The 12,983-nt window shown below is 40.8% G+C and overlaps 1 protein-coding gene across 1 annotated transcript in view; it reads left to right on the top strand.

Moving 5' to 3' along the window:
* The window catches only part of EPC2 (enhancer of polycomb 2), an 85,772-nt gene that overhangs the window by 55,905 nt on the left and 16,884 nt on the right, over nucleotides 1-12,983 (top strand). The window contains exons 7-10 of the mRNA XM_074966811.1: nucleotides 763-954; nucleotides 1,929-2,018; nucleotides 5,733-5,878; nucleotides 5,990-6,333. Of these exons, the coding sequence (XP_074822912.1) occupies nucleotides 763-954; nucleotides 1,929-2,018; nucleotides 5,733-5,878; nucleotides 5,990-6,333 (772 nt within the window). The remainder of the gene's footprint in view (nucleotides 1-762; nucleotides 955-1,928; nucleotides 2,019-5,732; nucleotides 5,879-5,989; nucleotides 6,334-12,983) is intronic.

The following is a 12,983-nucleotide window of genomic DNA, read 5'->3' on the forward strand; positions in this document are numbered from 1 at the left end:
CTCTTCTGAGCATTCTAGAAAGGGTGACCAAATTTCTAAATACCTATCCATTGTACTGTGTATTATCAGTTATTAAAATGACTTCAATTGCTTGCATTAACTACAATCCAACATTGGTGCTGACAAGTTAAATTCTTAGAAAAACTTGTAGTTTCCTCAGCAGCCAAACTGTGTCTGTCTTATAACAGAAAAGGAGAGATTGAGGATAAGCATCCTTTAAAGTATCTTGAGAGTTCTGAAGTTTAACTGTTGCTGATGAGTATTTATTCTTGAGTAAAGTTTTTGATTTAATTCTGATCAAGCTTTATACTGTAGATTAATCTTGCTGAAGTAAGCTACTAGGATGAAATAGTAATAACCATTAGCATTGGATTCTAAACAAAATGAAAAGTGATGAAATAAGAAATAAATGGAATAAACCCAGATCTTCGTTCCATATCCCAAGCAAATTTAAAACATTTAAGAGAATTGCACGTCTTGTGGCTTAGGAAACTGAGTTTTGGAAAATAACCAGAATGGGATTTTCAGCTACAGGATATTGAATTGATTGGTCCAAAAAACCACAACTCCCTTCTGTAGTCTAAAAAAGAGATATTTGTTCAATATAAAAGAGATTTCATTGGTCCTTTTGTTTAACTCTGAGATTGCAAACAATAATGCCTTCCCAAATGTATGTTTCAGGAAAAGAGGAGAGTAGTTTTAATGAATTAAGGAATATTATGTTTTCTTTCTCCTGTCCAAAAAACCCTTCTATACAAACAGCATCCTCACCACCCATCTCTAAAGGAAGACGGGTCAGATGTTGTCCGTCAAAAGAAGAAGTATCCAAAGAAGCCTAAAATAGAAAGTGTAATAACTCCTCAGCAGCCCACTACTGAGCCATTGCCTGTTATCAGTAAGAGTGACATTAAACAGTATGACTTCCACAGTTCAGATGAAGATGAATTCCCACAGGTAATTTTTAACTAAAATAAAATACAAGTAGTCACTTATAGCTGGGGGGCAAAATCAAAATTGACTTGAGTTTAGGTGATCTAACCTCAAAAGTGGGTATATCGTTCTCCTGATCAGAGATTGTGAATAGTTGGGTTTAGACAAATGCTTATATAGCATAATCATGTAAAATAATTGAGGTTGGTTCTGTTATTTTGACAAAGATAGAGGGGCCTAGCAATTAGAGGAGGGAGGGGCCTGGGAGGTAGGTAGACATAATTATATTCCTGACGCTGTTGTAAAATGGGTTAATAATACTTACCCAATTTTCTAAAGAGCTCTGAGATCCACTGAAAAAAAGCTGTATAAATGCCAAGTATGAGAATTCCTTATGTAGCCATCAAGTTTTTATCTCAAATACCCTTCATTTTTGTGAAATCTATGTAGGTGTTTTTACACCTGCATTTTAGAGGACCCTCTTCCACCATCTGTTTCTCTGACAAATGCTGCTACCAAAATAGCGTATTATAAATTATATTGGAAATGCTTTCTCATCAGTTCTAGATTTTTTTCCTGATATTTCTGGTATGATTTTCTCAGTTTTAAGCGTTAAATAGATAACTTGGGTGGCAGTTTCGGCAGCTGTGGTTCAGTGGATGAAGCACAAGACTGGGAGTCAGGACATCTGGTTTTATTGCTGATTCTCCCACTGATTTATTGTATGACCCTGGGGATGTTACTTTACCTTTCTGTGCTTCATTTCCCTCTCCTCCACAAAAAAAGTTACCTGTTTTTAATCCATCTTTGTAAGCTATTTGAACATCTCCAAATACAAAGCACTACATAAACTTAGAGTAGCATTACTCAATATACAATCAAAAAATAGTTAATTGCTTATGACCTATATTTAATTATTGGTGGCTTTAAAGAGGCCGTGAAGTATCTCTAAATTGTGGATAGTACGATTATAGAGAATGAATTTGCTTGTACTTTAGGTACCCTCACCAGTATCAGAACCTGAAGAAGAAAATGATCCCGATGGACCTTGTGCTTTCAGAAGGAGAGCGGGATGCCAGTATTATGCTGTAAGAATTTTTGTTGCTGTTTTTTAATAACGTACTGGGAGCATGCTAATATTAAGAGGAGTGTCTCTATCTGAGCCACGGAATTAGACAGGCTGTTTGGTCAATCCAAAAAAAATCTTCACAACAACCTTTCGTTTTGGGCTTATCTTTCTTCCATATCTTTCTTTCTCTTTTCTTACTGTAGATTCAGTGAGTGTGTCAAGATCATCTATAGCACTTCCAGCTAGTCAAATCACTGCTAAGAAACAGAGCGTACTGCTTTCTAGTTCTCCCAGTTCCTTTTCCCCCTCAGCCTTAATGTTCTGACACAAATATCAAGGGTTCTGAGGTGGCACATAAACCTGGATATACCATATGATAGCACATTTAATTCAGTGCTTGTCTACACAAACAAGGTGGGATGTGAATCTGTCTTCCAGTAGCCTGCTGTGTTCTAACTGTCCAGGTGGACCCTACAGATGTTCACTGATAGTTAATGTGCTTTGGTCCAGACCTGTTTCAAATGTCAAGTAAATGTTTGTGTAGACAAGCCCCAAGAAACGGCGGTTTAGATCTGTTAATATTTAGGAAAACTAAAGAGATTTAAACTGAAACCATGTAGAGTCATCTAAGTGTAAAATGCAGAAGTTACAATAAATATCAACATTCTTTTTAGTAACTGCTATATAAATATACTTCTTGAGTCAAAGAACTTCCACTGCATGCATCAGATGAAGTGGGTTTTAGCCCACGAAAGCTTATGCCCAAATAAATTTGTTGGTCTCTAAGGTGCCACAAGTACTCCTCTTCTTTTTTTTTTTTAAAGAACTTAGGGTTAATAGAGATTTATTTTTTATATCAAGATGCTGTTTAAATAGATTACAGTGAGTACTTAAAATAGAGTACTTTGCCTTTATACGAGAGGTCTTTCTTGAACGCTAATCTAAAATCTGTACGTGCAGTTTCATTAATTATGCTTTTTTTTTGCTTGAAATAATTGAATTTTAAAATACAGAAGATAACTAGACTACCTTTGAAAGGTCTTTGATGTAGCATTCTAAATGGAAATATCATAAACTTCTTGTAAAAGATCTCTTAACTGTTTAGAATAAACAGTGTGAATATTGGCTCAGTTCAGGCACCAGATAATTTACTTAGAGGAAGATTACTGTGCTTCAAATTCTTGATCGCCCAGAATAATCCAGTAAATGGGCAAGCTTAAATGACCGTCTTTCTCGTCCCATCCTTGAGGGGCCCACAGCAAATGAGCTGCAAGAGGACTACTTAAAAAAAATTAAGTGAAATTCATCAGAAAAATTATCTTCCCAAGAAAGACATGTATTCATTTTTATATGTTTATAAAAATGCTGTTTTGCATTCTTGTATTACACCAAAATGTATTAATACTTAGTGAAAGTGAATATTCTTTGAGATCATCCAGATTCTTAAAGAAGAGTACAAAATTCTTTGAAAGTGTAGTATAACCTCCCAGACACGGGTGGTGCTTCAGCCTTCAAACTTGAAACAGTTTAGCAAAATGTCCAACCATAAGTGTTGCCATACCACCTCAGCGGTGTAGGGACGGGAGAGGACGAAATAAGTGACACAATTAGAATTTAGTTTGAGTAGATGAGTATTTTAAAGAAGCGTCTGCTAAAATATATTTTATTTTTCAGCTCCTGAAATTCTTTTTTGCCTTCAGAAATTGACTTGTTTTGTATAGCATATGTTTTATCAAAGCATACTTTTGTGATTTTCTAGATAGTCTGGATTTTAGTAAGGACATTAGTAAGATAATACAATTCTGTTATTTTATTGTTTTGAAATATCGAGAAAAGAAAAACCTGAGTCTTAACATATGAAAGCATTTATTTTATATAAGCTCTGAATGCTTTTGTCAATCTTAAGAAGTAAGCTTTACTCTGAAATTTTTTGCACTTTTCTTCCTGCTCTGTGCACACAGGCTGCTGCATCACAGAGGGAAAATGTGAGGCCAGTGTGATTTGGAAACTGGCTGACTCAATCCTCAGAGCTTGAAACAGATGTCTTGGTTTTGAAACTGTGGCAGTGGGGGAGATCTTTAGTCCTCTCAGTATACCTGACACTTATAGCTTCATTGGTCATAAGTGTTGATCACCTAAAACTCCTTTTTGAAATCAGTGGTAGCTGTAGATGCTTAACACTGTCAAAATCAGCCAGGAATGCATAAAGCGGAACAGGATTGAGACTAATCCTGTAGTACCGTATCTTCTTAGCTCCAGAGGCATTGAGATAACTCACCAAACAGCTGCTCAGACATTGGTGAAGTGTCTACTGCAGGGGACCCCATACCTACAGAGTGATCCAATCTCTTTGCTTGCGCCACTGAGACATAAGAGGCTGGGTAGTGACACAAAATCCTTTTTGTAAACTTAATCTTAAAATACAAGTATTTAAAAGACATAATATTTAATTTAAAAACATCATATTTAATTACATTAACTTCCCTGTAATGAACTAGGTTGGTTGGTGAAGAGGACAAAAAAGTTTTTATACAATACCCAGAATGTAGAATGTGTACTCCCTAAAAGTCTACAGGAGGATCTTAGGTCTCGACTAAGCAGGTCAGATGTGTTCAAGTATCAGGGGGTAGCCGTGTTAGTCTGAATCTGCAAAAACAACAAGGAGTCTGGTGGCACCTTAGAAACTAATATTTATTTGGGCATAAGCTTTCGTGGGTAAAAAACCACTTCAGTTATCTCCGCAGTCTCCCAAGTGACTTGGTTTCTCCTTTGGACGCTGCGGGTCATGAAGCTCTCTGTATTTGTTCCTCTTTTTCTCCCATAGGTTTTCTTGAGTGCATCTCATGGTTCTGTAGCCTCAGGCGTATCTTAGTGATTTCCAGGTTTCTACGGGTTATCAGATGTTATTACTCTAGTGCTCTTCTACTTTGCAGATACTTACCGTTGATCAGGCTGTTGGCTTGTACATTTACATCCAGCTCCGGTTCCCTAGTGACTAGCTGGCTCGTTTGTTCTTCAGTTTTGCTGAATTTTCTGAGTGCTGGCAGCAAGTGCCATCCCTGGTTGGCCACTAATTTAGTCATTAGAGGTTTGGCTGTAGCTTCCTCCTCCTCAGCTCTTCCAGCAGCAAAATGAATGATTTTTTGATTGCACTTTTTTTTTCTGGTGCAATCAAGAAAGGAGATCTGTTGTGGCACTCCCCTCCGCCCCCCCCCCCCCCCAAACCCACAAAATTCCCACCTCTTTGTCGCACAGGCATACTTTTTTCCCCTGCAGAAAGAGTTGTCTGACCCCTTAGTTTTGTGATCTAAACTTTTGCTAGTTTGAAAACATAAGAGTTGACAAAGTGGGTCAGACCATGGTTCATCTTACCCAGTATCCTGTCTCTGACAGTGACCCATACTAGAGCTTCAGGAGGAATGTACTGAACAAGGCAATTATGAAATGATCCAGCCCTGTCTTCCATTCCCAGCTTCTGGTAGAGGTTTAAGGTCGCCCCGAGCATGGGGTTGCATTGCTGACCATCTTGGCTAATAGCAATTGATGGACCTATCTTCCATGAACTTACCTAGTTCTTTTTTGAACCCAGTTATACTGAGAGCATTCCTCCATGTTTCAGTCATAGGTAATGTTGTAAGATACTTTTAAGAAATGGTATTATACATTCATAGTTTTCTTGACCCAAACATATGCCATAAATTTGTGCAAAATGTAATTTTCTTCTCCTCTCCAGCCTCGTTTGGACCAAACTAATTATTCATGTGAGAATTCGGAACTGGCAGAATTTGACAAGCTGAGGTATAGGCATTGCCTCACAACCCTTACGGTTCCAAGAAGATGCATAGGATTTGCAAGAAGGCGAATTGGGAGGGGAGGAAGGTAGAGTGGCATTGCTTTGATTCTTTTGGCCCTTTTAACCCTCCCATCCTTTAAAAAGAGATCACGTAACTAATGTCTATTAAATTGTGTTTTTTTTTCTTTTTAAATCAGGGTTATAATGGACCGAATATCTACAGAACACGATCCTGTCCTGAAACAGATAGACCCCGAAATGCTAAATAGTTTTTCAAGCTCTTCCCAAACTGTAGACTTTTCTTCTAATTTCTCACGGACCAATGCTTCCAATAAACATTGTGAAAACAGACTGTCCCTTTCTGAAATACTAAGCAATATCCGATCATGTCGACTGCAATGTTTCCAGCCAAGGCTACTAAATTTACAGGACAGTGATAGTGAAGAATGTACCTCAAGGAAACCAGGGCAGACTGTGACTAATAAAAGAGTTTCTGCAGCATCTGTAGCTTTATTGAACACCAGCAAGAATGGCATATCAGGTAGGCAAGGATTTGAATTGTTGTGGAACTTGACATTTACATCTCCTATGTTATCCCTGGGATTGGGCTGACAACGCCATCAGTGGGGATACGTGACCAAACAAGTACAGGTAAAAACTAGTGATTTTGAAGGTTTGAGATACACAAAATCTTCACAAAAAACAACTTTTAAGTTTCTGTAAAAAAATTTGGGTAAAAGGCCAGATAATGTGTTAGATAATGCAGATTTGGGTATTCATGGATTAAAAAGTCAGGAATTACCTGTGTTTCAGTGCTGCTGCTCTACACCTCCAGTTGCTGAGATTGAGAGTTTTGAACATACCTTGTTAGCTGAACCACTGTGTAAGGAAGGAAAAATGCTCCTTGTAAGTGCAAAACAGCATTTATTTTAAAGGGCTTATTCATTTGGCTTTTATATCCTGCTGAAGCAGAGAGAAAGGAGCAAGAATATGTTTATATAAAGCACTGGTGTTGTAATAGCAGTGCAATAACTATTTTTATGTGTGTGTATTGACTCCATTAATCTGTATGTGTAGTGGGAAGTTTCTGTCTGAGGAATTACCAGTTCTTGAAGTATAATATATCTACATGTACCACAGTGTGACTGTCACTCATTAGCTTCAGGAGAAGAGTTGTCAGTTGTATCTTGATGAAAGTCGTGAGTAACAGATGTATTATTTTCATCCCATGAAATGACAGTTTGTTTATGGCTTTTGTGGAAGGTCATAATTTTGTATAACTAACTTTGGTGAAGTAGTCTTTGATGGGACTTTTTGTGTGCAATTATTGACTATTTAGGAATTCTTTCTTCTGTTTTAAATCCATCCCCCGCCCCCAAACTTTAACATGTATAAATGTAACACTCTCCTATACCTGGCTCCTCTATATGGCAGATTTGAAAACTGTGGGATTCAAGCCTTGCTTGTCTTATGAGTGACTGATTTCCACTGAAAGATAGACACCCATAGGTATGTCTTCTGTTAAGGAGAATCCCATGTGTTGGTGTGCCTACTATTTTCTGCAAGAACATGTAAGTTATGAGACACCCAATTGAAATTTCATCTTCTGGAGCAACATATAGGGGTCTCTTCAAACTGAGAGGAGATAACAAGCTAGCATCATCCAACACACTGTCTAGCAGATAGGTGATGTCAAAGACAAGTGGGGAAGATGAAGCCAAGCAGGGACACGTCATCATGGAGAAAAATCTGCCTCATCACAGCTTTGAGTGGCAAATTGCCAGGCCCTACTGTCCAGATATGACTTTTTGACCTGGGATAGAGCAACCCCCTCTCTCTCAAAACTCCCATGTGACAACTGGGAGAAGCTCAGAAATATTCAGGGAAGGCCAGTTGCTGATCAGGATGGCCATACGGGCTCCAGTGGATGCTGCCGACACCACAGGCAGATATATGGTCGCAACAATGACGATGAGCAGAGAATCCTGGCTCAAAGCATTGGGCAACCCTAGAGAGGTTCAGGTCACAATCCAGGATTTATATGGAACTATTTAGTGAGTGAATGGATAGTGCTTTGCACTCTTTCAGAGACTCAAAGGCCATCCTGCACTCCCTGGGTTTTACATCCCATCCCTGTACCATAAGCTGTATCACCCTCAACCCCCATCAAGACAACAGGTGCCAACCTGTCATTCTAGGCAACTTGAGTACCATGCCTTCCTCCTACTTAGCAATGCATCGTGCTTCTACAGAATTTCAGCAAATTTGATAGGATGGTTGGGAGCCACATCACATCTAGTCCAGAGAGCATGAACTTCAGCAGCCACCTTACCCCATGTGTGTGGCCTGCCGTAAGCTTGGACAGATGGATGTTAGAGATCATTGCCCATGGCTACCCCATCCAATTCTACTTTTTAACCCGTATCCACCTCCTTCTCCTATCAGGGACCCTTTGCACAAGAGCCTGTAAAAAGCAGAGGTGACCTTGTTGCTTTGCCTTGGAAGCCATGGAGGAGGTGCACCAGAATTCAGGGGAAGAGGCCTGTACTCCTGGAGTTTCTTAATCCTGAAGAAGAAAAAGGGGGTCTTTGTTCTGTCCTAGAGCTGAGAAGGCTTAGCAAGTACTTACGCCATCTTAGGTTCAAGGTGGTAATGCTTGCCTCCCATCTTTCCATGTCTTCGAGATCAAGATTTGGTTTGTGGTTCTCAATTTGCGCAGCACAGATTTTGACAGACCATCAACAGTGTATTATATAAACAAGATAGGAGTGCTCGGTCATAACCCCTCTATCAGGAGGTCATCAGGCTATGGACCTGGTGTCACTGGATAACCCCTCTGGATCTACACTTTCCTGGAACTGGTTACAGTCTGGTGGATTTCTTAAGCAGGCATGCAGTAACCAACTATGAATGGTCAGTGTAGACATCTATCATATTGCACCAGTGGGGAACTCCCACAATAGATCTGTTCATTGCAGAGGGCAACGCCAAATGCCCAAACTTCCACTCCAGGGAGGGTATTAGCTTAGACTCCTTTCCGAACACCTTCCTGCTACAGTGGTCTGCAGATCGTCTCTCCTCTCCACCCCAGTGTTCCTGATCCTGAGGGTGATCTCAAAAATCAGCCTGGACAAAGCCATCTTGATCCTAATAGCTCCCTACTGGCAGAGGAAATTTTGGGTGTCTGACTTCCTGTACGTGTTTGTTCCATCTCCTGTTTTTTCCCCCATCTGCCCAGACATGAAATAGAGCCAGTTTAAAGCCAGAAGGGACCATCAAATCATCTAGTCTGATCCCCAGCACATGCACACTAAACCCAGCAACCACAATTAGACCACAGGAAACTAGACTAGACTAATAATCTCCCACAGGCTGAGAATAGAAAGGACAGAGGTATATTAGTGCCCAAGCCCCATGCATTGGCAGGGAGATGACTGAGAGAGAGACACACACATAATCCTGGCAAGTGACCTGCATACTTATGGTGCTGAGGAAGGTGAAAGCCCCCAAAGTCACTGCTAGTTTGACATGAGGGAAAATTCCGTCCACCTCCACATATGGCGACCAGTGAGACCCTGAGCAAGAAACAGCCACCCGAGAGAGAGAATTCTAGCTGTCACCTCAGAGCCCTGTCCCATCTCCCATTTCCATCACTGATGCTTCAGAGGAAGGAGATTTTAAAACAACAAAAACCAGAATACAGTGTGGGGAGGAGTCTCTCTTTCTGACCCCTCCAGGTGGCCATCTAAAACCATGAAGCAAGAGCTTTTATTACTAAAAGATGTAAGCTGGAAGTTAGCCCCAGAATAGCTGAGGCCACCTTCTACCATCACAAGCAACCCAGTTATATAGACACACTCATACGTTTGTCTAGCTCGCTCTTAAAACTAATTAAGTTTGTTTGCCTTCACAACTCCTACAACCCCCTGATGGTTAGAACACCTTCTAGTTTCTAGTCTGAATATGTTCGTGGCCAGTTTATATCCATTTGTTCTTGTGCCAACATTGTCCTTTTGCTTCAGTCACTTTTCACCATCCCTGGAATTACCCCTTTAATGTATTTATAGAGAGGAGTCATATCCCCTCTCTTCCTTTTGCTAGACTAAACCAGCCAAGTTTTTCGTGTCCTCCATTCCCTTAATCATCCTAGTAGCTGTTCTCTGCACTGGTTCCCGGCTGAATTAATCTTTCTTGAACCTGGGGAACCAGAGTTGTACACAGTATTCCAAATGAGGTTTTATCAGTGTCTTGTAGAATAGGCATTAACCCTTCTCTGTCTCCACTAGAAATGCCGGACCTGATGCATCCTAACATCACATTTGCCTTTTTCACAGCTGCATCACATGGATTGCTCAGAGTCATCCTGTGATTGACCCACATACCCAAGTCTCTCTCCTCCTCCGTTGTGTCTGTCTTATGACCCCGCAGCTTCTAGCAGAAATTCTTATTAGACCCTGAGTGCATGACCTTGTACTTTATATTATTGAATTTCATCCCATTACTGTCACTCCAGCCTTCAAGGTAAATTAGATTTTCTTGTATAATGTTCCAATCCTCCTCTGTATTGACGCTGCCTTCCAGGTTTGTATCAGTGAACTTCATTGGCATGCTCCTACTTTCTGTGCCAAGGTAATTAATAAAAATATTAAATAAAATTGGTCCCAAGAGTAACTCCACTAGTGACCTCCTTCCAGTCTGAGAGAGCACCTTTCAGCACATCTCATTGCCTTCTCTCCTTTAGCCAGTTCCTTATCCACCTTATAATTCTTGTACTGATCTCCCCCAATTCAACTAATAATTTCCCATGAGCTACCAGGTCAAATGCTTTACTGAAGTCCAAGTATATTAGCACTACTACACTTCCCTTATCTAGAAAAATTTATTTTCTTAAGAAGGAAATAAGGGTAGCCTGGCATGATCTGTCTTTGGTAAATCCATGTTGCATTACATCATCTTTTCTGTTTACTTCCATGAATTTAATTATTCTTTCTATCACAATTTGTTTTAAGTTTGTGTATACTACTGAGATCAGATTAACCAATTTGTAATTGCCTGGATCTGTTTTTTTCCTTTCTTAAGTATAGATATGACGTTCGCTATCCTTCAGGCATGTGGTGCCACCATCAAGTAGATAGAGGTATTAAAAATCCTTGCTACTGGACTAGCAATCTCATGTGCCAGATATCTGAGAACCACTATCAAATATTGCACCCAGCCCTGCAGTTGTTGCACCTGGCAGCTTGGAAGTAGGCTGGTTGAGCTCTGTTGGCAGAGACTGTTTTTGACAGGTTCAGTAAAACCTCATAGAAAGCCTGGAAATCGTCTACCAGAAAGATCTACCCCTCCAAATGAAAATGGTTCTACTATGGGGAATCCAGCATAAATTAATTCCAGTTAATACCAGAAATCTACATGCCATACTTTAACTACATGCCACACTTTAAATAGGCTGGTTTGACTCTTAGTTCTCACAAAATCCACCTTGCAGCAATATCAACATGTCACACTTTGATGCAGTCATACTTGGTCTTCAGTCATCCAACAATATCCAGATTCTTCAAGGACCTCCTGCATACATACCCATGTGTTAGAGACCTGACTCCTGCATGAGATCTTAACACCATCCTCCTGAAACTCATGGAACCTCCATTCAAGCTATCATCAGATAGCTGCATCATCACCTTGCCCTTAAGATGTGCTTTCTGGGAGCTATTAACTCAGCATGGAGGGTCAGCAAGCTCTAAACTCTTACGTCTGGATCTCCTTGTATCTCATTTCATAGGGACAGAGTGGTTCTGAGACTGCACCCTAAACTCATCCCTAAGGTAGTCTTAGAGTTTCACTTCAATCAACCTGCCAGTCTTCTTCCTGATACTACCCTCTATGGGAGAGAAGAAGCTACTTACCTTGGATGTTTCCAGAGCCTTGCTTTATTACCTTTCAGACAGTCTCCCTGCCTCTTTGTGGTCATATCAGGCTTGTTGAAAAGCCAAGCCATCTTATCTAACTGAATCATTTACTGTATTTCCACCTGCTATCAATTAGCTGGTGAACCTCTATTTCCACACATCAAGGCATACTCCACCAAGACACTGGCAGCATCTTCTGTCTTTTTCAGAAATGTGTCAATATCTGAGATCTATAAAGTAACAACATAGAGCAACCCACTGACTGTAATTAAACAGTCTAGAGTGGCCCCCTTACTATCAGCTGCGACTCTGCATTGGGAAGCTTTGCACAGAGCAGAGGACCCTTCCCAGATGGCAAGGACTTGGCTGCAGGGCCAGGAGAAAACCTTTGTAATCTTGTCCATCTGCCACTCATCTGTGGCTGTCATCAAACGCCTTTTCTGCATTAAAACATCCTTCTCCTTCTCACTTAATCCTCCCTTTCCCTCACTGGCTCCATCGTCCCTTCCTGATTTACCCTCACCTCTCTATAGTTTAGCTAACTCTGCCTGCTACTTTTTCTTCCCCTCTTGATCCCAGTCTCCCCCCACTTCCCACCAGCTGAAATCCAGGTCCCACATCCTCCTCACTTCTGGTGACATTTATCCTAATTCTGGCCCTCCGTCCATGCCCACTCTCTCCACATCCTACACACATTTCTGTCATCACCTCTGCCCCTTTTATGTCACCATTCCTAACTTCACACCCATCCCTTTTTTCCCCCATCCCTTCTTCCCTTTTCTTGCTGACTTTGGAACCACTTCATCTTTATTAAGATCACAATGTATTCACATCTCACTCCTTCCAGCTCACAGTTCTTACAGAGACCTGGATCCCTTTAGCTGAAGCTGCCTCTGAAGCTGCCCTTTCTTATGGGCCTCACGTCTCATGCTCTCCGCATTGGATCAGACTGGGGTGAGGGTGTTGGGCTGCTTCCAACATTTCCCTCTTCCCATTCTTTCTCCTTGTTCAAATAGCTCTGCATCTGGCTGTGCTCTCTCTTCCCCTTCCAAGTTGCTGACAACTACCATTCACCTAACTCTTCCCCAGCAGTCTTTCTCTCTCATTTTGACTTTTGGCTCTCTCCACAATCTCCCACATATCTCCTCATATTCAGCTTCTACGTTCGTGACCCATCTGACACCTTAGCTGCATATTTCCTCGCCCTCAACTCTTCTTTTGATCTGCACCTCTTGCCAGTTGTCCCACTCATTAAAGGGCCATTGACTACGCTGCTCTCCTT

This window comes from Natator depressus, chromosome 11 (assembly GCF_965152275.1).
Source record: "Natator depressus isolate rNatDep1 chromosome 11, rNatDep2.hap1, whole genome shotgun sequence".
NCBI lineage: Eukaryota > Metazoa > Chordata > Testudines > Cheloniidae > Natator > Natator depressus.